At 37.5% G+C, this 24,565-nt stretch overlaps 2 protein-coding genes across 3 annotated transcripts in view; one reads left to right on the top strand and one right to left on the bottom strand.

Annotated features, from left to right (window-relative positions):
- LOC130135874 (protein FAR1-RELATED SEQUENCE 7-like) overlaps positions 1 to 24,565 on the bottom strand; it is a 90,686-nt gene that overhangs the window by 16,278 nt on the left and 49,843 nt on the right. The gene's annotated exons all lie outside the window — the stretch shown is intronic.
- LOC115667258 (putative disease resistance protein RGA4) overlaps positions 15,021 to 24,565 on the top strand; it is a 41,434-nt gene continuing 31,889 nt past the window's right edge. Inside the window, exons 1-3 of the mRNA XM_056305690.1 lie at positions 15,021 to 15,256; positions 19,860 to 19,906; positions 20,304 to 24,028. Of these exons, the coding sequence (XP_056161665.1) occupies positions 20,315 to 24,028 (3,714 nt within the window). The 5' untranslated portion in view covers positions 15,021 to 15,256; positions 19,860 to 19,906; positions 20,304 to 20,314. The remainder of the gene's footprint in view (positions 15,257 to 19,859; positions 19,907 to 20,303; positions 24,029 to 24,565) is intronic.

A 24,565-nucleotide genomic window follows, 5' to 3' on the forward strand; every position in this document is an offset into this window, starting at 1 on the left:
ACCGTAAATTAATTTTTGGTATACGCATGCTACATTTATGCCAAATTGATTTTTATGTCACAAAAAATCCTAAAATGGTATACACGTGCCATATTTACCCCAAAGATTGAGATTTTTTGTGATACGCAAACCAGATTGGAGTAAATGCGGCATGGTTATACCGGTTTGAAATTTTTTGCGACACGAAAATCAATATAGGGTAAATGTGGCATGGGATACCAATTTGGGATTTTTTGTGACACGAAAATTAATTTATGGTATGTGTAGCACGAATGTACCAGTTAAAGAATTTTTGTGATATTAACCGAAAAAAGAAAGAAAATTGCACCTAGTTTGTTTCTCTTCTGCAAGTAACAAGATCTAAAATTTCCTTGTGGATTGGTATTAGCCGAACATACGTTGTATGTTTTGTGTTGACAACATGGGAGCATCCACACGTCATATGTGCTTAAGACAATTTCCATGAAAGTCCAAGGTCAAAGAGGAAGGTTTCTAGCCAAGTCGTTCTCATTTTCTTCGTAGCAACCGTGCGATAATCTGAATTCTCACGTCATTGCATTAACATTTGTTCTTGAGGTAGGGAAACTTCGAGTGGATCTAACGTGCCTTCCCCCCTCCTCTGAATGCGTAGCCGTTTAGGATGCCCGATCCAATATTTTTGCATATTTCTATCACACGTTCTGTTGTCATCGGAAGTAATTAAAATGCCTTAGGACGAAGGGCTGCGTTTTAAAAGTTCGATCCATAATATTATGTCCTCTTGCTTGTATGATTCGAGTCGCATCCAATCCCTTCCCGTCGAGAGGTCATCGTGTTAGCACTATTATATAATCGAATTTCGTGGGCTGACATTTCTTTCGCAACAAAATCGCCGGAACCGCTCGTTTCGAGCGACATTTCTGCTACCACGATCTTCGAGGACCGTTAATTTCTGATTCATTTTGTTTATTTTAGTAATGTCCAGCATGCATTTAGGATGGATAATTTATGGTTATAAATAAAATTGATGATAAAAGAGGAGTATGTTTATTCCACATTGTTATCATATTCAGGATCATTACACCATATCATCGCACATAGATTTAGGTTACGAGTTGCTAGATGTGCCATCTACATGTTTAAAAGTCTTTTTTATAATAATATTACAAAGGATATAAAACACATTCGTGAAATTTAGGGCTTAATCCGACTTAGGCATTTTGCGAGAATTTGCATTCCATATATTAGGGTAATCAAATGCTTAGCTTAGGGTACCACTCATGGGGTTCCTATCCTGGGGTGTAATAACGAGGCTTTATTTAATTTTGCCCCATATGGCTCGGGTTCTTTATTTTTCCGTACTTCATTTACTTTTTTTTTTCAATATTGCGTAATTACGTTGTTATGTGATTAAGTGATTGATGGATATAATTGCACACTTTTGCGAATGCATGATCATTTAGATGGGTGCACTTAGAGACTAAAAATGGATAAGATCGCATGATTAAACGTTTACAAAATAATGAGAAAATGTACCAAAATTGGGCGCTCAATAGATTTTAGCGTAAACAAGTAACCATTCCCGAATCTCTAGTTTGCGAAAGTGAAGTGATCTCCCGAGTTTCACCTAACTTCTAACCAGCCTCAAATAAGTTAGTGGCGACTCCTATAAAAAGAACAAAACTTGCATAATCAACCGAGTCAATCAAAATCGCAATTGGTAGGGTCTGGGAAAACCTGAACCAATTGTGAGCGTCACCTCATAAGAGGAACCATCCACGCTACCTTAGTGATCCGTTCTCTCACCTCGAGGTGGCACTATGCCCTTGACAAGGCCCAAAAATATTATTGGCTATGGTTAACCTCCAAAAATCACATCAATTATGAATAAACCCCGTAAATAACATTGGTCGTGATTAGGCCTCAAAATAATATTGGTCCGTGCGCCCACACACACACACAAAATATATATAAATAGCATTTCAATCTAAAATACTTCCAGAAAACATTCATGAGAGGCTCAAAAGTATCTAATGCTTGATCAAGTTTTCCAAAACAGCATGCCATAGAATAATATTTATTTATATACCTTAAAATTACATGCCATGTCACATCACAATATAGCTTTTTCTCGGTAAATAATGTCATGAAATTTTTACAAAAAATGGAAAGCGGAAGAAATTACTTACCGCGATAAATCGCTAATTCAAACTGCACAACACAATCTCAGATTTCCTCCATCCCTAAACAACAGCCGAATGCACTTGGGCTGAAAAGCCCATTCAGACCAAAATTATGCAAATGCCCTCTGAGACTCGATTTCATGTCCATGGCCCTGACACGCACCACATGACCCAAAAAAATATTTAACTTTGTGAGTCATCTGAAATAATCACTCTTTGGGGAAAATAGCTTATATTATTTTTCAGAAAACCAAAACAAATTAGATATTTCCAATATTGCGCTCGCTAACTTTTTTTCTTCAATAATTGCACCGAACTTTTAAAAGGAGTTAGAATTTTCCACTACCAGTATCTATATATTCGAACTAACTGACATTCGCTCGAGTTGAAAATTTTTTGGATGTCTGGAAACCATGTTCCATGATTTGCATAATTTTCACAATTCTCTGAGTAATAACAGAAATTTCTATATTTTTTTCAAAAATCATGAAAATTTGGATCGCGATGATGATGTTTGACTTTCTCTCTCTCTCCCCGGTCACCTTTTCCCCTGCGCACGTTTGCCCCCTCCCTTGTCAGACCCATCCACTCCTCTTCTCTCTCTCTTCCTTTTCTTTCTTTCTTTTTCCTTCTTCTTTTCTTTTCTTCCTCTTCTTCTTCTCCTTCGCTGGTCTTCTCTTCCGCCCGCGACTGCTCTGGCCTCCTGCTTGCTGCTCACCGGGACCAGCCCAGCCACCGCCCACCGTTCGTCGTTCGCCTCTCTCTCTCTCTCTCTCTCTCTCTCTCTCTCTCCTTGTCTCTCTCCCGCTGTCACCACCTCCCCGGCTCACCTTTCCCTCCCCTCCAGCTCGTCGCCACCGCGTCGCACCCGAGCCATTTTAGGCCCGAGCCGATTTTCTCCGGGCCAAAACCAAGTAAGTGACCTCCTAATCCTTATTTAGGACTATGGGTATTTTTAGACTTGTTTAGGACGTGATTAGTATCGGGTTAGGGGCTAAACGTGGATTAAGGTCAATATTCGTATGTGCGTATTTGTTAGATTAAATTGTGATAATTGTGGGGCTAATTAGTGGCTAATTATGGTGGGTTAAATATCCGTATTGTCGTGGCGTGAGTGGGGAAAATTGACATGTGATTGTGGCCGGCTTGAATGTCGTAATCGTGAGCTTGTGATTTGGAATTGAGATGATTGTGGGTGCATATTTGTGGCTATTGTTGGTGAGTCAATTATTGGCTTATCGTGGCGGTTGTGAGTGGAATTGATAGTTGAATGTGACCGACTTGAAGGTCAGGTTGGTGGAATATTGTGGTGAGCATGCCTTGAGTTTGATTGGTACGATTTGTGAGAATTGTGAAATGTGTGATTGAATTGATTGGATTGATTGAGTGTTAGTGTGGTTGGTGCTTGAGTGATTGTGATATGTTATTAGGCTATTAATATTGCATTATCACGTTTAACTAACGTGCAGAGCATGCATTTGATGGCGAGGTAAGTTCAATGACGTGAATTTTATATGTTATGGGGTAAATTGCATGTACGACTTGTCTGGGTACGCATTGGCCTACGTGGGGTTTAGGGTGTTGCTTATTGAGACTCGTTCTTACGGTTATTGTATAACCACTTTCAGATCCGCGACCGTGATCGATTCGGAGATGCCGCCAGAGTACCATAGGGATTGAAGGATAGATCAAATTACCCTGTCTTTTGAGTACCTTTTTATAGAGGAGATAAGCTCGTCAACCATCTCCCCCTTTTGAAAAATTGCGGTTTGATATTGGTAGCCTTGGGTTATCGTTTTGTAATAGTGACTGCCTTGTGATGTTATGCAATTATTGTTTCGTGCTATCCTTTTGTCATCATATTAGTTGTCTGGGTTGTTTCTATTTGTTTCCGCGCGTGCCTAATCTCTGATGTTTGGGTTGGGTCGGCGACGCGTCCTAGGACGTCACGTTCAATACGACCGTTGAAGGGGTGTCGCGAGCCCGTTGGGGTTCGGGGCGTGACAGAACTAACTCGATCGAGTTGAAAATTTTTGGATGTCTAGAAACCATGTTCCATGATTTGCATAATTTTCATAATTTCTGAGTAATAACAGAAATTTCTATATTTTCAAAATCATGAAAATTTCACCTAACATAGTAGTCTCTGCATTTGAGTTTTAGGAGAAAACAGTGTCGCAATACGACTATTGGATGGACCGCACGAGCCACCGGAAGGAATTGTGCTGGTGAAAACCCAAATTACAAGAGGTGCTAGCTTTGTGCTCTCAATTCTCACTCTATAGATAATCGAATAAAGTGGCTTTTGTGTCGTTGGAAAGACCTCATGCGATACTACAGTTTCGTAACAAGGATTGACCCTGAAAGTAATCCAAATAGATTGTGTTTATACAAGAAAGTTGCACTTTTACCAGCCTGCGACTGGTACTTTGGAAGGTTTAATTTCCAGATGAAACGTGGCTATCATGCAATGCCAAATCACAGGGGTTCGAGGTCAAAGGAAATATCAGTTCAAACTTCAAGCCATGGTCGTCGCCATTTAGAGTGGTTTTCCGGCGATAAAGGACACTCTCCGGCGAGCCTTGGGTCTCTAGTGTCGCGGTCCTCTCTGCCCTCTTGCCTCTCTTTGGTTTTGGGTGATAACGGCAAATGCCAATCTTAGGAGGATAAGAAGGCAACAAGCCAAGCTATGCAAGACAAGTTCCATAATTATCTCCCAAAATCGCATCTTGCCTTCTCAAAAAAATCCGGATGTTTAATCTTTTTCTTGTTTTTCAATATTACGAAATTCCCTTTTTGGTTTGGAATATTAAAATCTACCCCCTAAGAGAATTTCATCATCGAAAATTGCTATATCTGAACTTTTGATTGAGTGCGGATACTTTGTTTCATATCTTTCTCAAGTCCCAAATCACTTCTCTTCTGATGTGATTTTGTCATTTTACCTTCACTTCACACAAGGTATTAGCTTTTGGCCCAGATATGTATGTTTTTTGTAAGATTGGTTTGAGGATTCGTCCTTCTCTCTCTCTCCCTTTTTCTTGAGCGGAAATTAGAGTGTGACAATTGGGCTATGCAATAAGGGGAAAGGACCAAGTTGAAGAATGAGATTGATGGTCATGATTTAGTCTCAGAGGACCCAAAACTTTTTACCGAGATCACATTTGCTTCGGTTGCTGAAGCCCATCTATTGATCTTTACAATTTTTGTATCATCGTACTGGAATCGACTAAAAGAAAAGCCCATCTATTAATGAACAAAAATTAAATAAGTCAACATTTGATTATTAATTTCTAGAGTTTTAAAAGCGCATGGTCTCTAACGCAGAACGGAGGAAGAAGATGGACGTGGCACAAGAAAACAAGAAAGAAAACAAAAAGTCGTGGACCCAAGTTTAGGTCTCAGTGAATAGCCGTGGGACCCAATCCACCGTCTACACAATGACCAATCCAGTTTTGCCACGTACCAACCTGAAAATGCGATCGCGGCCCCACCTGAAAAAATGAAGGGTTTGCCCTTGGAGACGCAATTTGCCTTCACAACTTGGTCCCCCCATTCTCCTTTTGCTGCTGCTACATAAATATCGACGTCACTTTCAATGCCAGCATTTTCATTGCCCCTGCAAGCTTGCTAGACTATTCAACACTAGAAGCACGAAAAGTCTTTAGACAAACCAATCACGGTCCTCGGACCCAACCTCGGTGTGTTTGATATGCATCATTTACTTGGGCTTCGTCTTTCCATTATGCGTGGCTGAGAATAATTCCTATCTTCTAATCCAGAGAGAGAGAGAGAGACAGAGAGACATGAAGTTGCTATACATGTCCTGAAAAGTCTCTAGCCTGGAACCACTGGACTAATATCTTCTAATACACAGAGAGCAAGAGAGAGAGAGAGAGAGATAGAGAAAGAGAGACAGAGATAACAAAAATTTGCGGAAGCTCTCATCGGGAGCATTGCTGGAGATATCATTGCTAAGCTAATATCTATGAATATGTGTGTGTATATATAATGAGAAAGTAATATAGAACGAAGCCTATTGGTTGAGCTATGTCATTACAAAACTTCATTCCTTCCCGCTTTCCATAACATTAATTAGACATATTGCTTTAAAATAAAGCAGAAAAAAACTTAATTATCGCATTTTTTAATCTAAGATAATGCTTTTAGAACAATACATCAACATCAACTTACTTTATTTACTAAATTGGATGTGTATATATATATAATATATATAGGTTTTGCAATTGGTATTTGTCACTTAAATATTATTTATTATTATTATACACTTGTATTATCTTTAATGGGGTTTTCATATAATAAATGAGGTGGGCGCCTATATTAAGTTTTATGTAATAAATGAGGTGGGTGGCAATTGACATATTAATATTTTGGTCAGGTGGGCCACGTGGCAATTATTAAAGCTTTGTACACGCGGACCCTAATATTAGGGCTCATTGAAAAGCGTGCCTCCCCACTTATACTCGTCCTCTTTGTCTTCGCACTGGTCGTCCAATCCAAGCTTCGCCACATGCGAACAGGATGCCCACCCCGAATTGCGATCTCGGCCCTCGCTAGAAAGGTGCTTTTGCCAAGGACTTACTATCATACTTGTATTCTGTAACTTTCTTGGGTTTTTAATTTAATTTGAGGAGTTGATATCTGCATATCGTTCTTTCTTTTGCTCAGATGCTCTGTACAATAATGATGTGTGAAAAATAAAGGGCATGTGCTCAGCAAAAAGCATACAACTTTTTTACTTTTCCACCACAGCATAAATTTATATCTTTACAGAGACGAGGTTGGTTATGGGCTACATGTTCAACAACCGGTTGGTTTTGTGGGAACCGGCAAATCACCTTCGCCACCTGCTGGTTGGTTCTCTAAGGGTGTGTTCGTTTCGTGAAAAATGACTGATTTGTAAAATATTTTCTGAAAAATAATCGCTTGTATCACTTACAAAAATAAATTAATGAAAAAAAAATTTCATCACCCGCAAAAATAATTAGGTATAGATTGTTATCGATAATGAAAACATTTTCCTTTGAATAATTTTTCCAAATGATATAAGCAAATCATTTTTCGGGAAATATTTTCCAAATCACTCATTTTTCGGGAAACGAACGCACCCTAAGACTCCCAAATTTTCAAGGATGTTAATAGATGTTTTACGTATTCTAGCCATCTCTTAAGAATCCTTATCACTGTCCGCTCTCAAACCTTTGAAATGCATTCTTAGTAGTGACGAGGTATGCTTAGCCCGATGTCACCGACTAGTCACTAGTGCCCAACTAGGAATTGCTACGGTCTTGCAAGTACTATTAGAAGACATTTCGGAAAAAATTGATTGTGTATATTGAATAGAGCTAAATCAGAAGAATAATGTGTTAGGAGATAGAAATAAGAGTCAGACTCGAAAGATAAGATAGATGACTTGTCTTATAGTAATTGTTAAAGAAGAGCTAAAATTGTGAACTAAAGGATATTCCTAACTAATTGATCTGATTGCAATAAGAAACTGAAATAATAAAATATTTTGTACAAATTGCACATCCTAGAAAAAATCATGGGTATGTCCGTTGTTTTGCCCTTACATGGGAATCCTTTTGAAATTTATGAAAAAGGAGTGACATGCCTAAAATGTCTAAATATATATATTTTTTACATTACTTAACTGTGCAAGTTTTGGTATTGCCTAGTATTGGGTGGTAAAGACTTTGTCTTCTATTATGCATGGCTGAGGAGAATTCTCATCTTCAACATAGACTTGCGATGCATGTCCTGAATAGTCTCTAGCCTTGGAACCGCTGGACTAATATCTTTTAATTCACGGAGAGAGAGAAAGAGACATAGAGATAGAGAAAAAGGGACAAGGAGAACAAAAATGGCGAAAGCTGTCATCGGAAGTATGGCTGAAGAGATCATTGCTAACCTAATTATATATTTTATATATATATAAATAATGAGAAAGTAAGATAGAAAGCAGCTTAATGGTGGAGCTGTTTTCACTACAAAACTTCATTCCTTCCCATTTTCCTTAACATTAATTAGACATATTGCTTTAGATTTTTTTTTAAAATATATACATATATATACATAGGTTTTGCAATTGGTATTTGTCATTTAGATATCTTTTATTATCTACTATTATTGTGCCCGTATATTATCTTTAAGGGTTTTCTTTTTTTACAATAAATGAGGTGGCTGCCTATATTAAGTTTTATGTAATAAACGAGGTGGTACGCCACTAACGAGTGACGGTTGATTGATTAATATTTAATTTTTAATATCTAGAGTTCCAAAACCGCCTGGTCTTTCTACCTGCAAAATACAAAGGAGGAGGAAGGAGACAGAAGTGGCGAAGAACCCAAAAATACTTTTGCAAAGGACTTTGTATTATACTCGCTTTGTGCAACTTTTTTGGTTTTTTATGTATTTTTTTAAGTAGTTGATATATGAAATATCGTTTCTTTCTTTTACTTAGATGCGTGCGAAAAGCGAGGGCATGTGTTCAACAGAAGTATACGGCTTTTTTGCTTTCCACAATAACAAAATTTATAAAAAAAAATTATATTAATATTTATATATTACGAAAGTTGTGTGACTAAGAAACCCCCATTACCTACGGTGCTTTAAATAACATCGCAAACATATGCACATCCATGGGATATCTCGATAAAGTAAACTTACCCACCAGCCAAGAGTATCTTTGGATTAGGTGAGGTTGGTTTTGGGCTGCAATTTCGGCAACCCGTTGGTTTTGCAAAACTGGCGAATCACCTTCGCCACCCGTTTGTTGACTGGTTGCTCAAAACTGTTCGCTAGACCTTCCCGTGACTCTCTTGTTTCTGTAAAGCAAAACGACGACACACAGAGTCAAAAGGCACGAAAAGAAAAAAAATGCACCAGAGAGACACCATATGTGGACAAATGACAACGCCGCCATAGTTGAAGTGATTGTCGTGAAACATATTGTCTGTAAAAAAGAAAAGGAGAATTACATCTTTCTAGAAGAGTTGCAAGGAAGAGTATCACATCCTCTATCGAATATAATGACTTTTAATATGTAGCATGTAAAATCTCAATTCTATTATCATCAAATATAAATAATATTATTACACTACGAGATTGGTTTAAGGCTTTGCCCTTCTCTTGAAAGACAGATCATGTCACTTCCTTTTTCTCGTGTGGAAATTAGCTGGTCACAATTATTACACTACGGGATAAGGGAGGAGGAACAACACGAAGAATGAGATTAACGGTCATGATTTAGTCTCGGAGTACCCAGAACTGATTACCTAGATCACATGTTCTTCAGTTGTTGAAGCCCATATATTCATCTTTACAAATTTTGTATCATCGTAATTGGAATCGACTAAAAGAAAGCTCATTTATTAATGAGGACGATTAATAAGTCACGATTTGATCATTAATTTCTAGAGTTTCAAAAAGCACATAACGTCTCTCTAAAACGCAAAGGAGGAAGAAAGACATGGCACAAAAAAAAAAACAAAAAACAAAAGAACAAGATGATGGTCAATAATTAATCATGATCAAGTTAAGTTACTTTTTAGCTATAACAATTGTTATGCTTCCTCTTCCGTCAGACTTTTGTTGTAGATGGCAGTATCGCATCCTAGGCGTGGACCCCGCTAGTTAGGCCTTTAGTGAATAGTCGTGGGAACCAAGTCCACCGTCCCTATCCTATACGTGTCAGTACACGTTGTCCAACATAGAATCGTCATGTACCAACCAATGGAATCACCAACAAGTGATCTTTACCCCCTTATGGTTGCGTTTGCATAAAAGACAAGGAAAAAAGGACTAGAGAAAAAGTAGACACATCAAATCGGAGAATAATGATACCGCATATAGTTAATGAATTTCAAGCTTTGCGCTCTCACTAACCTCAGCAAAATATCTAACAGCTGTGTTCATAGATAATATATTTAATCTAATATTTTCTTGAACTAGTTTTTACACTTTTATTTTTTGGCTTGAAACCTGTCAAATTTTCACAACCGCTACATCTTGATATGGGATTTGTGCATTTTTTTCAAAATCTTTTAATGTTTAAATAACATTTTAAAATTTAGTTTTTCCAATTTAAAAAGCAAACAAGTCCTAAGAAAACTTCATTAACTTTGACTATCAGGATTACCTTCTTTCGTTTTATTTTATCGTGTGTTATTTGTAAAATCAAATTATGTACACATTCCGTATTTGAATAATATTTTGAATTTTAAAAGAAAAGTGAACACTGTTTTTGAGTTTTAAGAAACACAAACAAATGAGAGCCAAGAAAATTCAGCTATTATGTATCATTTGTGAAACCAAAACTATGAATTTATGTACACACACATATATCAATGATAGGAAAGTTAGGTAGAGTGTAGTTAAATGGCTGAGTCCCGTTATCACAAAACTCCGTTCTTTCACTCTTCTTAAATTAATAAGACATTTTACTAACGATAAAGTAGAATAAAGCTCAATCATCTCGTTTGATCTAGGGAAAAGCCATTAAAAATATCCAATTATGAGGATTGTGATATATTTATCCTAAACATTTTTTGTGACACCAACAATCTCAAATTTGTATGTGTACGATATATTTACTCTCCATTAAAGTTCTTTCAATGAGAACCGTTAAAAAATCGACCTACATAGACGACGAAAGACAAATGGTATTAACATGGCATCAACGTGATTTGAGTGAAATAAAAATGATATCGTCTTAATTGAAAAATCACATGACGAAATCTTGATGAAAAGTATGTGTATCACATACATGGCTACAAGGTCTTAATGTCTAAAAAAATTTTATAGTAAAGGTGTCACAGTGAGTATAATTTGAAGTTTTTATGTTAGAAAAGAATTTAAAAAAAATGATTGCTTATATCGCTTATAAAAATAAAAGAACGAAAATGTTTTTAACATCTATGAAAATATTTAGATATATATTGTTGTCGATAATTAAAATATTTTTCGCTTACTAATTATTTCAAACCATATAAGTAATTATTTATAATTCATTTTTCATAAAATCTAATGTGATATTTCTAGAACAAGATATGAACATCAACTTGCCGTACATACATGAATGAGCCTTAATCTTTCTTGTGTTCGCAGGGAGCAATGATGAAGTGGGATGTTTTGCTATTATTAATTTTTATCATTTAAATACTTTTTATTATTTATTATGACCACACACTTATATTATCTTTTAAGTTTTAGGCCGTGAATGAGGTGAGTGGCCATTAGCGAGGGACAATTAATAAGTCAACATCCGATTATTAATTTCTAGAGTTTCCAAAGGGCATGGTCTTCGAAGTAGACAGACGTGACGCGGAGCCAATAAAAAAAATAAAAGTAGAGCAAAGTGACGATTAATAATTAACCATGATTGAGTTAGTTTGCTTTTTGGTCAAGCCGGTCACATGGCAATTATTACGCTTCATGATGTAGATTCCAGTACGTCTTCAAACAGAGCCTCAATGAATATCTGCGGGGCTCAGCTCTACCGTACTCGTCCCATCTCTCTTTTTATTATGTAACCTTTTTGGTTTTTTTTTCTCTTTATTTTATTAAATTGAATAGTTGATTTATACAAATCATTCTTTCTTTTACTTAGATGCTCTATGTGATAATGACGCATGAAACATAAGGACACGTATTCAACAAAAGCATACATTAAATTATAAAAGAAGTCATATACGAAAGTACGCGACAAAACATATATTATGAAAACTGTGTGACTGAGAAGCGCCGAACACCTCCTGATAAAAAGTCGGGCTTCGAAGAACAATGCAAAGATATCCATCTGCCGGTTTGTCTTGACAAAGAAAATTCACATCTTTTGAGAGAGACGACGTATGGTTTGGGATGCAATTTCAGCAACCGATTGGTTTTGTGGGAACTGACAAATAACCTTCCTAAAACACTCTTGTTTCCGAAATGAAAAAAAAAAAAGAAGAGGAAATGCATTAGAGAGATACCAAAGGTGGATGAACAGCAAAACCATCATAATCGAAGTGATAGTTGTGAAACATATCATTGGAAAGTGATAGTGGCAGGGTGCCTGTATTAAGTTTCAGGTAATAAATTGGGCAATGGGCCATTAACGAGGGACAATTAATAAATCAACATTTGATTTTTTATATCTAGAGTTTCAAAAGCTACAGGTTTCTCAACATCTCTCTAAAAACGCAGAGGAGGAAGAAAGAGGCAACGGTGGCGCAAGAAAAAAAAATAAGAAAAAAAGAAAATAATGGAGTTGATAGGTGACCATGGTCGAGTTAACTTGCTTTTTTGGTCATGTTTGTCGCGTGGCAATTATTATGCTTTCCGCAAGTTGCAGATGGCAGTACGACTTCATTCATACACACAACCCTATTTAGGGAGGCGTCAAGTCGTGCATAGCCGTGGGGCCCAACTCGTCCCATCTGTCTTTGTACGCGTTGCCCAATCCAAATTCGCCACGTACCAACGGAACCTCCACCCACGTCCCCAAAGTCTAATCATAGCCCTACCTAAAAGATGCTTTTACGTTGTTTTTTTGTTTTGGCTTGCTTTTACCAAACACGTTATCTTGATACACTTTTTTATGGTTGCCTTTGGAAAAAAGGAGAAAAGTCAGGAAAAAAAAGGACAAAGGATAAAAAGAGACACATCAAATCGTAAGAAAATGATATCACCCGTAGTGAATTTCAGGCTTCGCGCTCTAAGAGATCTCAACAAAATATCTAAGGGCTGTGTTGATCATCGATCTGTCCATCCATCTATCTATATATATTAATCTAACCTTGCCTTGAACAAGTTTTTACATTTCTTTTGGATTTATATTACGAAAAATTTTAAACTCCTACACCTGTGATAAATTTACTCCAAATTAATTTTTTGACAATCAAAAATCTCAAATGTAGTTTCCATTAAATTTCGCTATCAAATTTTTGAATTGGATGACACATGACAGTTAATGGGTGTTTCTATTTGGGGTTTTATCATTTATTTGTAACGGGTGTACCAGTTTATGATTTTTCATGTTATTAATCTAATTTAATGGAGGGTAAATTTATCATAAATATATCAGTTTTGGGGGTTTTTGGTGGTCAAAAAATTAGTTGAGGACAAAATTATCGCAGGTGTGCTAGTTTGAGGGTTTTGGTGATTAAAAATTAATTTGGAATAAATTTATTATATATGTATTAATTTTGGAGTACCCAGAATGGATTATCGAGATCATGCGTTACTCAGCTGCTGAAGCCCATCCATTCATCTTTTACTATTTTGGTATCATCGTGTTGGAATCGACTAAAAGAAAGCTTTATTTATTAATGAGGACGATTAATAAGTCACAATCTAATTATTAATTTCTAGAGTTTCAAAAGCGCGTGGTCACTCTCTAAAATGCGGAGAAGGAACAAAGATGCGGAACAGAAAAAACAAAAAAAAACAAAAACAAAAGAACAAGATGATGGTTAATAATTAACCATGATCGAGTTAAGTTACCTTTTGGCTATGGCAATTATTATGCTTCCTCTTCTGTCAGACTTTTGTCGTAGATGGCAGTTGGGCATCATAGGCGTGGACCCCGCTAGTCAGGCCTTTAGCGGAATAGTCGTGGGAACCAAGTCCACCGTTCCTATCCTATATGTGTCGGTACATGTTGTCCCAATATAATTAATAGGTGACCATTGTGGAGTTCTGTTGCTTTCTGGCCATTTCAGTCATGTGTAGCAGTATGACTTTGTACACCACTGAACTCATCCTATCTATTTTTGTACACGTTATTTGCTCTAAATTTGCCACGTGCCAATAAAATCTCCACCCTAAATTGTGATCTCGGGCCTCGGCCCCACTTTAAAGGTACTTTCTTTTACTTAGATATGAAAAGTGAGGGCATTCGTATAGCAGAAGCGCACACAACTTTTTCACTTTCCCACCATGACAAAAATTATAAAAAAAAGTTATATATATTACGTAAATTGTGCGGACTAATTAGCGCCCAACACTTGCAGACAAAAATTCGGGCTTACTTTAGAGAGCAGTGCACAGGCGAGGTTGGTTTTGGGCTGGAACTTCAGCAACCGGTTGGTTTCGTTTTTGTGGGAACTGTCGAATCACCTTCGCCACCCGCGGGTTGACCGGTTGGTCAGGATCTTTCGTTGAACCTTCCCGTAACTCTCTTGTTTTTGTAAAGCAAAATGACAACACACAGAGTCAAGAGGTGTGAAACGAAGAAATGCACCAAAGAGACACCATACGTGGATGAACAGCAACACCACCATAATTGTAGTGAATGTCCTAAAACATATTGTTGGTAAGATAAAAGAAGCATTACATCTTGCTGGGAGAGTTGCAAAGAAGACTTACCTCTCCTACCACATCCTCTATGAAATATAATGACTACTACAAGTCTTTCACATTTAACTTTTAATATGTAGTCTGTAAAATCTCCATGTAATCTCAACTATTATAAATAATATTATGTTTGATAATAGACGTGATATTAAATTATGCCAATTGACCAAACGTATTGTATGATTGGCTTTTCATTTCATATAATGGGCTATCTAATTTATTTAGACAAAAGGAACTCTGTGCTTCGTGATGGTCCTTCCCTTTCGCTAATCGAGGGATTAGCCATATAATGTTTGTTGTTAGAACTCAAATGTCACATTTTTTTAAGGGTGAGTAACCCGGTCGGTTCAATTCGAAACTATATCGAACTCGCTCGATTCTACACTGTTTCACACGAGAACTGGTCAGCTCTAATGTAAACATTCTGGGAACCAGCCTTAGGGAAAACTGGTTTGGAACAGTTCAAAACAATGCTAAATCTTTTATATTTAAGACCCTTGCTACTTTCTTTTGGTTCTCACTCTCATTGCTAGCCTCTCTCATAGACTCTCTAGTCTCTTGACTTTCCCTTGCAGTGCCCTCGATTTCTCTCTTTCTGGAGTCTTGCCGACGCCGTCTCATCTCATTTCTCTCTCTTGGTCTTGCCGACGCCGTCTCCTGTCCTCCTCTCTTGATTTTGCCGGTTGTGGCCTCGCCTTTGTTGGTCAGCTGTCGATCAGCCCACTATTAGCCAGGTTCGTTCTTTCTCATAGCAACTAATCAGAGAGTTTTCTGAAGATGAATAGCCTGATGAAACAAAGAATGCTTACGGAAACTATCAACGTCTTCTATTTGGATTTAGAGATATGACTTATATGGGTGTAAACATGGTCCTCAAGATTTACATGTTTAGGCTATTTAGCCTTCTCCAAATCGGGCAAATAAAAACATATAACTGTCCCGAATTCCTATTCTTAATAGAATTCTAAAGAGAAGATTAGCCAACTTCAAGAACTGTTTTACCTTTCACACATGAAAATTTAAATTGAAAAGCATCCTCATCAGCTTGCTTTTATTATCCCAACGCAAATTGGTACTTCAGTACCAAAATATAATTTCTTTTTTGCACACAAAAGGTTTCATACTACTTCATTCACAATGTATACTTCATAATCTTTTTCTTCCTTGTTTCATTCACGTAAAAGCAGAGATTCATGAACATAATTTTTCTTTTTACCGTGTGAAGTTAGATGCTAAAGTTGCCCATACAGCTATAACAATTTTCTATCTTCTCAAGATCCAAATCCCGATGCACTTACTACTCGATGTCACTACTAAACAATTGGGGCATGCATGTGAACGTGCACTGGGAAACTAGGAAAATGGGCATCATCAGAAAAAAGCTGAGATCGTTTGTTCTTTAGCCGCCTTCGGGAGAAATTTTAATTTGCATATGCTGAGAAAAATGAAACTTTAATTTTCACTTTTTAGACCACGTGGGACGGTTGATTACTGTTTGCCAATACCTATAATTTTTCCAATTAAACAGGGTCGGCGGTTATTACGTTTTTAAGGCAGAAACTTACTCGTCCCATGAATAAGTTACAAACCTCATGTAAAATTTTAGTCTAATATATTAAGATTTACTATTGCATTGCAGGAAGCATCAGTTTTGTTCAAACTTGTCTTTTTCTCCTTTTTAATATGCGATGATAAGAATAATCATAGAAAGATTACCAACGTTACTAATCATGTAAACAAGTCAGTAATTATTTATAAATTGGAAGTCGAATTTCTTTTAAAAAGTTACTGACCACATAAAAATTACTAGCCACGTACATACTTACAGTCGGACGATTTCTTTCAAAAATCCTAACAAAGCAAGGGGGGGCTAGAAAAAAATGGAACGACATATATAATTGAATTGGCATCCATCGAAATGCCGAACATGCAACTATTGTGATTAGGAGTGCTAAAAAGGGGCAAGTCCTGTTATCCTTATTAACGATATCAAGTATCTTGCCAAATGTTTTGGGAAATCTTTAGTCTCGTGTTAACTCGTAAGTTGGGACCTAATTTATCGGCCAACGGACGTGAAAAATTGTGGCTTTGCTTCGCCAACAGGTTACCCTGCACTTTCTGCTCGCCTTAAAGAGGAAAAACAGGAAAAGAAGTAAAAGGTGACCACGTAAAAAGGACAATGATATGGTCCGCCACCTGTAGCGGACTTCAAGAACATCACCAAAATAGCTAATGACCTGTCTTAATAGATTTTTGCATTTTATTTTTGTTTATTCTAATGTTGTCTCAGTCTACATTTTATATTATTTTGTCTTTAAACATATGCAATTTTCACAATGCGTAAACATTGATACGGAATTTGAATTAGTAAAAAAACTACACAAAATTTCAAATTATGTTCACTGTGATACATATACTTTAAATTTTTTTTTGTGTCGTAAAAAACTCTAAACATGTACCTAAGTGACATTTACTTTCCATCAAGATTTCGTCACATGATTTTTCAATCAAAACGTCATTTTTATTTCATTTAAGCCACATGGGCGCCATGTCAACACTATTTACCTTCCACGTCCATGTAGGTAGATTTTTAACGGTACTCATTGACATAACTTTGACAAAGAGTAAATGTGTCACAAGGATGCAAGTTTGGGATATTTGATATTACAGAAAAAAGTTTAAGGTAAATAGTTATCCTATTGTCATTGTACAATGCAATATCTAAAAGTTCTCAAATTGTTATAATTCTATACGATGAGATGTATGATTTTACTAAGTTTCGCTAAAATTTTTTATCATTATATACCTCTTGAAATTCATTTTTTATTTAATCAAAATGATATTACTTTACCCAAGTTAATAAGTTTTATTTTAATATACTTTTCGATATTCATTCTTTTATTAAAACTAAGATGCGCTTCTTCTAATTTTAAACTAATCTTACTATGTTTTTCCTTTCTTTATTTGGTCCCATTTCATGCTTGTTTATATGTTCATTCAGGAATATTATTTTGAGGAACTTGCATTGTCATGTCACCTGCCTCCTAACCATTAAAACAAATGTCAACTTCACAAGCAAAAAATAGTGTTCTTGCCTATGCTTTGCATGAGTTTTATCTTTAAACGTTTAGTAATTAGCAAAAGCTCATGTTGCACTTTTACACATTTGTATTCTATGAATGTGTGATAATGGATTCTACTCACCTAATTAATTTTATTAGGTGTATGTGTGTCATAATGTAGCTAATCTTGATGTTCACTTGAAACTAGCAAATCAAAAGCTTGACAAACCTAATTATCAACTTCTATGGCCAACTTGACCTGTTATAGATAGGCATTTTGATGATCCACGCAAGTCTAAATAAAACATGCGGACCCACTGAGCTCGCATCCGATGCCTGCATGAACACTTCTATTTTTTTGAAGGCTTCATTCTTTACCTTTTTTGTGAAAAGACGACTGATCATTCTTTATATTTTTGGGATGGATTTAATGTATGATAAAGTTGGTAACAAAGCTTATAAAACTAGGAAATATTAGTTTTCTTTGATTCGAGTACTCTGAGGAGTGAGCTAGGATTAACTAGTTATTGATATATATGTGTATATATAATTATACAAATGCAGTACACATTAGGATAGAGATTATTTATGTGAAAATAGAAAGTTCTATGCGTAGGTAGCATAATGGATTTGTTTACATTGTGATGCTAACACTACACCTCTCAAATCAAAACTCTCATTCATATTGTCATGTGACATTATTGCAATTATTTACTAAAACAAAAAGGGAGCTGCCTCCTAACTCAGAGAATAAAGTAATTAAGATCATAGATTCATTTCTCTTCGCAAGTGGACCGAAACATTAAGAAATGCTCAAAAGTTTCCTCCGAAATAATGAGATGTGAGTCTGAAAGTGAAGAAGGCGTAACTATTGTTTCAACCTCCATTTTGCAATTTAGGAAAAAAAATGTGTAAAGAGCTCAAAGGAAAGCGCAAATAAGCAATACTTCAACTACAGAAAACCTTTCGACCAAAAAAAAAAAACAACTACAGAAACCTACAAATTTATTCCGCCGAAGACCCCACAAGGTCAAGATCGATTAGATTGAAATTTAATACTCAACTTTGAAATATAGTTGTCAAACTATTTGCGCAAAAATATGCAATTAATTGTCTTTTAATAAACTATCACAAATAGAAGTTTCTAATAATCTATATAGCCTTTTTCATTCCAAAAATGAGATCATGAATAAAACCCCAGTGGTAATGCTAAAGATACCACTGAATCATAAAGGTGTAATCAACTATACAATTTGATAATGTAAGTAAAATTAACAAAAAGAAAATAATATACGTAAAGTTTACAAGTATAATGAAAAGTTTCACTAATCTTAAATCTAGATATCTCAATGCAAATGTAAATTCAATTAGAGAGAACTGGATAATCAACTAAAGTCAAAATAAAATCCTGACACAACATTGCAGTTATGCAACAGGAGAGAAAAAATAGTGCATGTATTGACATAGAACCATGACACTCAAAATTCACGAGGTCAGACGCCAATAGTTAACAGAGATAAAGTAATCTTGATGACTAGAATGCTCTAGCCACATCACCTAAAATAAATTGTTAATTGAGATGTATACATAACATAACGTTCGAAATTATAGTCATATTATTTGTTCAATTGTAACATCGCAATGTTCAGCGGAAAAATTAATACCAAAATGAACAGTAAGGTATAGCCTATGCCTGTCAATGGGCGTTGAGCCTAGCGCATAATTCCAAAGGAAAAAGAAAGGCAATATCCAATTTCATGAATTCAGGAAATGCACTAACGAAATTTTAAAAAAAAATATGAGTAATACTCAATCGAATCGTAAGTAAAAAAAGAATATTACAAAGAGTATCTAATTACTAAAATCAATATATCTATTTTTATAATATAGAAAAGGAAAAAGGAGAAAACTTTAATTATATTATACTTCGATGGTGGCAAAAGACAAAATGAATTGGGGGCACCATATAATATGAAAGAAATAACTTTAGGACAATCTTAAAAGTACTGTTATACAGATGTCGCCGCAAAAAAGAAATGCAAAAAAATTCGTTTCTCGTGTTAACAATGACTTATTTTTTTGGGTCAACGTGTTAAGGATAACTGAGAAGGCAAGAAAGGGATCATTTCCCACGTTTCCTTGTTGGGTCAGCATAAAAAAGGAATGTGCCCCTTTTCTTTCTCCCTTTAAATGTGCGATGATGACGAATGCAGGCAGCTACTCAAGAAACCCCCTTCTTCATTGCTTCTAATCTTGTTGCTTGCATTTCATTCAGGCTTTGCTGCTGTCAAATACGGTCCTTCAATATCACCCGTACTCCTGGTAATTATGCTCTTAAGTTATTTTCACCGTACATGCATCGGTTTATTGCTTTTATAAACTATAGAATTAGAGATTTATTTCCGCCAGCATTTTCCTTGCCTTTGCAAGCATAATAGAAGAGTAAACGCTAAAAGCATGAAAAATCTTAGACAAACCACTAGGACCTGATTTCGGTGGGTCCCATATGCATTATAGATTTAGGCTTCATCGTGCATTATGGGTGGATTGTTAAATTCCTATCTTCAACAACTAAAGTCGGTCATAGAAGCTAATGATTAGATTTGTCAGGATCTCTCGATTTGCCAATCTTAGGTGAGCGTCAATTGAAACTTGTTATCCATGTTGTGAGAAGTCTCTAGCGTCAAGAACGACTGGACTAATATCTTATGATCCACAGAGAGAACAAAAATGGCGGAAGCTGTCATCCTTGGTATTGCTGGAAATATCGTTGATTATCTGGTTCCTAAAGCACTAGAAAAGGTTGGAAAGTTATGGGGTGTCAAGCATGAACTCGAGATACTCAAGGAAACTGTCTCCACGCTTCATGCTGTACTAGAGGATGCAGAGGAGCAATACCACCGGAGTCGCCAAATCAAAGTTTGGCTTGACAAATTGAAAGATGCTTTCTATGATGCGCAGGATGTGCTTGAAGAATTCAACATAGAAGCTGTGCGACGAGAACTGAGTGGCCATAATGAGATGATGAAGGAGGTAAGAACATTTTTCTCAAGTTCAAACCAGCTTGCTTTTAAACTGAAGATGAGTAACAAAGTAAGAGCAGTGAGGGAGAAAATAGAAGCCATTAAGGCTGATAGGAAATTCCACTTGGATGATCGCTCCGTGGATTCACGAGTAGAGAGACAGTGGAGGAAAAGAGAAGAGACGCATTCGTTTATAAGTGAGGGAGATATTAAAGGCAGAGACGATGACAAAACGGCGGTTATAAAATTTCTATTGGATTCAAACATGAAAGAGAACGTCTCCATCCTTCCAATAGTTGGTATTGGTGGGCTTGGAAAAACGGCACTTGCTCAATTTATATATAATGATGAGATGGTAAGTAAACACTTTCACTTGAAAATGTGGGTCTGTGTCTCCAATGACTTTGACGTGAAAAAAATAGTCACAAATATCATAGCTTGTGCAAAGAAGAAAGCACCCAGCGAAGATGCAATGGAACAGCTGCAAAGTGAACTGAGGAAAGAAATTGATGGAAAGAGATATCTCTTAGTTTTAGATGACTTGTGGAATGAAGAACCAGAAAATTGGTTGAGCTTGAAAAGATTACTGGTGGGAGGTGCTAGAGGAAGCAAGATCCTTATAACTACACGCCTTCCATCGATTGCGACGATCACTGATGCTGCTCAATCTCATCATCTTGGGGGCTTATCTGACAGCTTATCTCTTGATTTATTAATGCAAATGGCTTATCGAAAAGAAGAGGAGGTGCAAGATCCTGAAATGCTAGATATTGCCAAAGAGATAGTTAGAAAGTGCTCTGGGGTTCCATTGGTGGTTCGAACTGTTGGGACTTTACTATCCTTTAAGAAAACTAAACTCGAATGGTTAACTTTCAAAGATTATGAGCTCCCAGATGTGTCTCAAAGGGCAGACAAAATAACATCTGTTTTGAGGCTAAGTTATGACTATCTTCCTTCACATTTGAAACAATGTTTCGCGTTCTGTTCACTGTTTCCCAAAGATTATGAGATAAAGAAGCAGACTTTGGTCAATCTTTGGGTGGCTGAAGGATTTATCCGGCCATCGAATAGAAGTCAACATTTAGAAGACATTGCTCATGGATATTTCATGGATCTACTTAGGAGCAACTTCTTCCAAGACTTTCAAGAATACAAGGAGACTTGCAAGATGCATGATTTGATGCATGATCTAGCCTGCGTAGTTGCAGGGAATGAGTGTGGGGTGGCATTGGATGACACAAAATCCATAAATGAAAGAGCACGTCATCTATGTGTCGGTGACCTTCCAATCTCACACTTGAAAGCAAGTCCCCTGAGAACATATCTCTCTCTTATGCGACGACCAATAAGTGAAGTAGATTTACGCCAACTCATTCAAAGTTTCAAGAGGTTGCGCGTCTTGGATCTGCATACCACATATGTAGAGAAGGTGCCAAGGTCCATTTGTAAGTTGAAGCATCTCACGTATCTCGACCTCTCTGGCACTCATAAACTAAAAAGACTTCCGGACTCCATTACGAGACTGCAGAATTTGCAAACACTTAATCTCAACAATTGTCGTGCCCTTGAAGAATTGCCGAAGGGTATAAGAAAGTTAGTCAGCCTTCGAAATCTATACATAGATGGTTGTGAGGAACTTAGTTATGTGCCACGTGGACTAGGTCAGTTGAGTTCTCTAAGTAGGCTAACGCGCTTCATTTTGCCTAAAGATAAAGCTCTTGCTAAGAATGGTTGTGAACTTGGGGAGCTAAAAGAGCTTAATAACATCCGAGGAAGCTTTTGCATTGAGAATTTGGGAAGCGTGACGGATGCAGTAGCAGAATCCAGGGCTGCGAACTTGATAGGGAAGCATTCACTGGAATCTTTGAAACTTAAATGGGGCGATTTTGATATTGATGATGCAGTAATTGGGAATAGAGATGAAGTGCTATTAGATGGACTGAGGCCGCACTCAAATCTGCAGGAGTTGACTATCAATGAATATAAAGGTGAGAGCTTTCCAAGGTGGATGATGGACAATCTTGTGTCTTCCTTGCCAAATTTAGTTGAGGTATGCTTCTCCAAATGTGGAGGATGTAAAAGTCTTCCTCCACTAGGCCAACTACTTCACCTTAAGACTATGGAGATTTGGAGTCTGACTGAATTGGAATACATTGTATCGGATCATCCATTCACTTCAACAATATCATTTCCTAGTCTATTGGAATTAGGTATCCACAATTGTGAAAAATTAAAAGCTGTCCCACCAACTCCGCATCTCGAGGCGTTATCGCTGATTAGGGCCCACCCAGCGTTAATAAATATGATAGTTGGCCTTAATAAGTTGAAGCACCTGGTAATCATGGAGATGGAGTCTCTAGAATGTGTGCCGGAGGAGTGCTGGAAAGGCCTCGCCTCCCTCGAATCTCTTGCCATCTGTCTTTGTCCTGGGTTAACTTCCCTCTCAAAAGCAGCACCACCACCACCCCCACTGGGTACGCGACATCAATCCAACCAGGTGGATCTCGATTCTTCGGATTCTGAGGAGCTGCATTTATCCAATTACGACGAAAGCAGCGGCGGCAACAACCTCATCTTGGAACTTCACAGTCTCCGCTCCGTGAGACTCTGGGGACTTCCAAAACTAGCATCTCTCCCACGGTGGCTTCTCCAGCTCAGCAATCTCGAGGATCTCGATATTCGGCATTGTCGGGAGCTGGATATATGCAAAGACGAGAGCAGCAACCTCATCATCTTGGATTCCCATGGAGGACTCCATCACAGTCTCCGCTCCGTGAGACTCAAAGGACTTCCAAAACTAGCATCTCTCCCACGGTGGCTTCTCCAGCTCAGCAATCTCGAGCGTCTACGTATCTGTGATTGTCGGGAGCTGGATATATGCAAAGACGAGAGCGGCAACCTCATCATCTTGGATTCCCATGGAGGACTCCATCACAGTCTCCGCTCTGTGAGACTCGAAGAACTTCCAAAACTAGCATCTCTCCCACGGTGGCTTCTCCAGCTCAGCAATCTCGAGGATCTCGATATTCGGTTTTGTGAGGAGCTGGATATATGCAAAGACGAGAGTGGCAACCTCATCATCTTGGATTCCCATGGAGGACTCCATCACAGTCTCCGCTCCGTGAGACTCGAAAAACTTCCAAAACTAGCATCTCTCCCACGGTGGCTTCTCCAGCTCAGCAATCTCGAGCGTCTACGTATCTGTGATTGTCGGGAGCTGGATATATGCAAAGACGAGAGCGGCAACCTCATCATCTTGGATTCCCATGGAGGACTCCATCACAGTCTCCGCTCTGTGAGACTCGAAGAACTTCCAAAACTAGCATCTCTCCCACGGTGGCTTCTCCAGCTCAGCAATCTCGAGGATCTCGATATTCGGTTTTGTGAGGAGCTGGATATATGCAAAGACGAGAGCGGCAACCTCATCATCTTGGATTCCCATGGAGGACTCCATCACAGTCTCCGCTCCGTGAGACTCGAAAAACTTCCAAAACTAGCATCTCTCCCACGGTGGCTTCTCCAGCTCAGCAATCTCGAGGATCTCTCTATTCAGTATTGTTCCAATTTGAAGGCATTACCAGAGCAGATCGAGGCCCTTCAATCACTTCAACGGCTCGAAATCAACGATAGCCCCTTGCTGACGTTATTTCCCGAAGGAACGCGAAGGCTTGCGTCCTTACTCAACTAGGCATCGACGAGTGCCCAGAATTGGAGAGGAGGTGCAAGAGAGATGGAGGCGAGGACTGGGACAAGATCGCTCATATCCCCCACATACAACTTGGACTGTGGCAGATCGAGCCCTAATTTTCCTTACTGAAGGTATGTATGTGGGGGGCACCTTGTTTCCCAGATTTTACATGAACAATTTTCGAATACAATGACACTGAGTTCAGCATCATCGTTAATGCTTTTTACAGTTTTTTGATTTTGGATTGTTGGTGCCTCTAGAGAATTTCTT

The sequence above is a fragment of the Syzygium oleosum genome, unplaced genomic scaffold (genome assembly GCF_021117445.2).
Source record: "Syzygium oleosum isolate NSW1041296 unplaced genomic scaffold, Sole_v2.1 Sole_v2.38, whole genome shotgun sequence".
NCBI classification, from domain to species: domain Eukaryota; kingdom Viridiplantae; phylum Streptophyta; class Magnoliopsida; order Myrtales; family Myrtaceae; genus Syzygium; species Syzygium oleosum.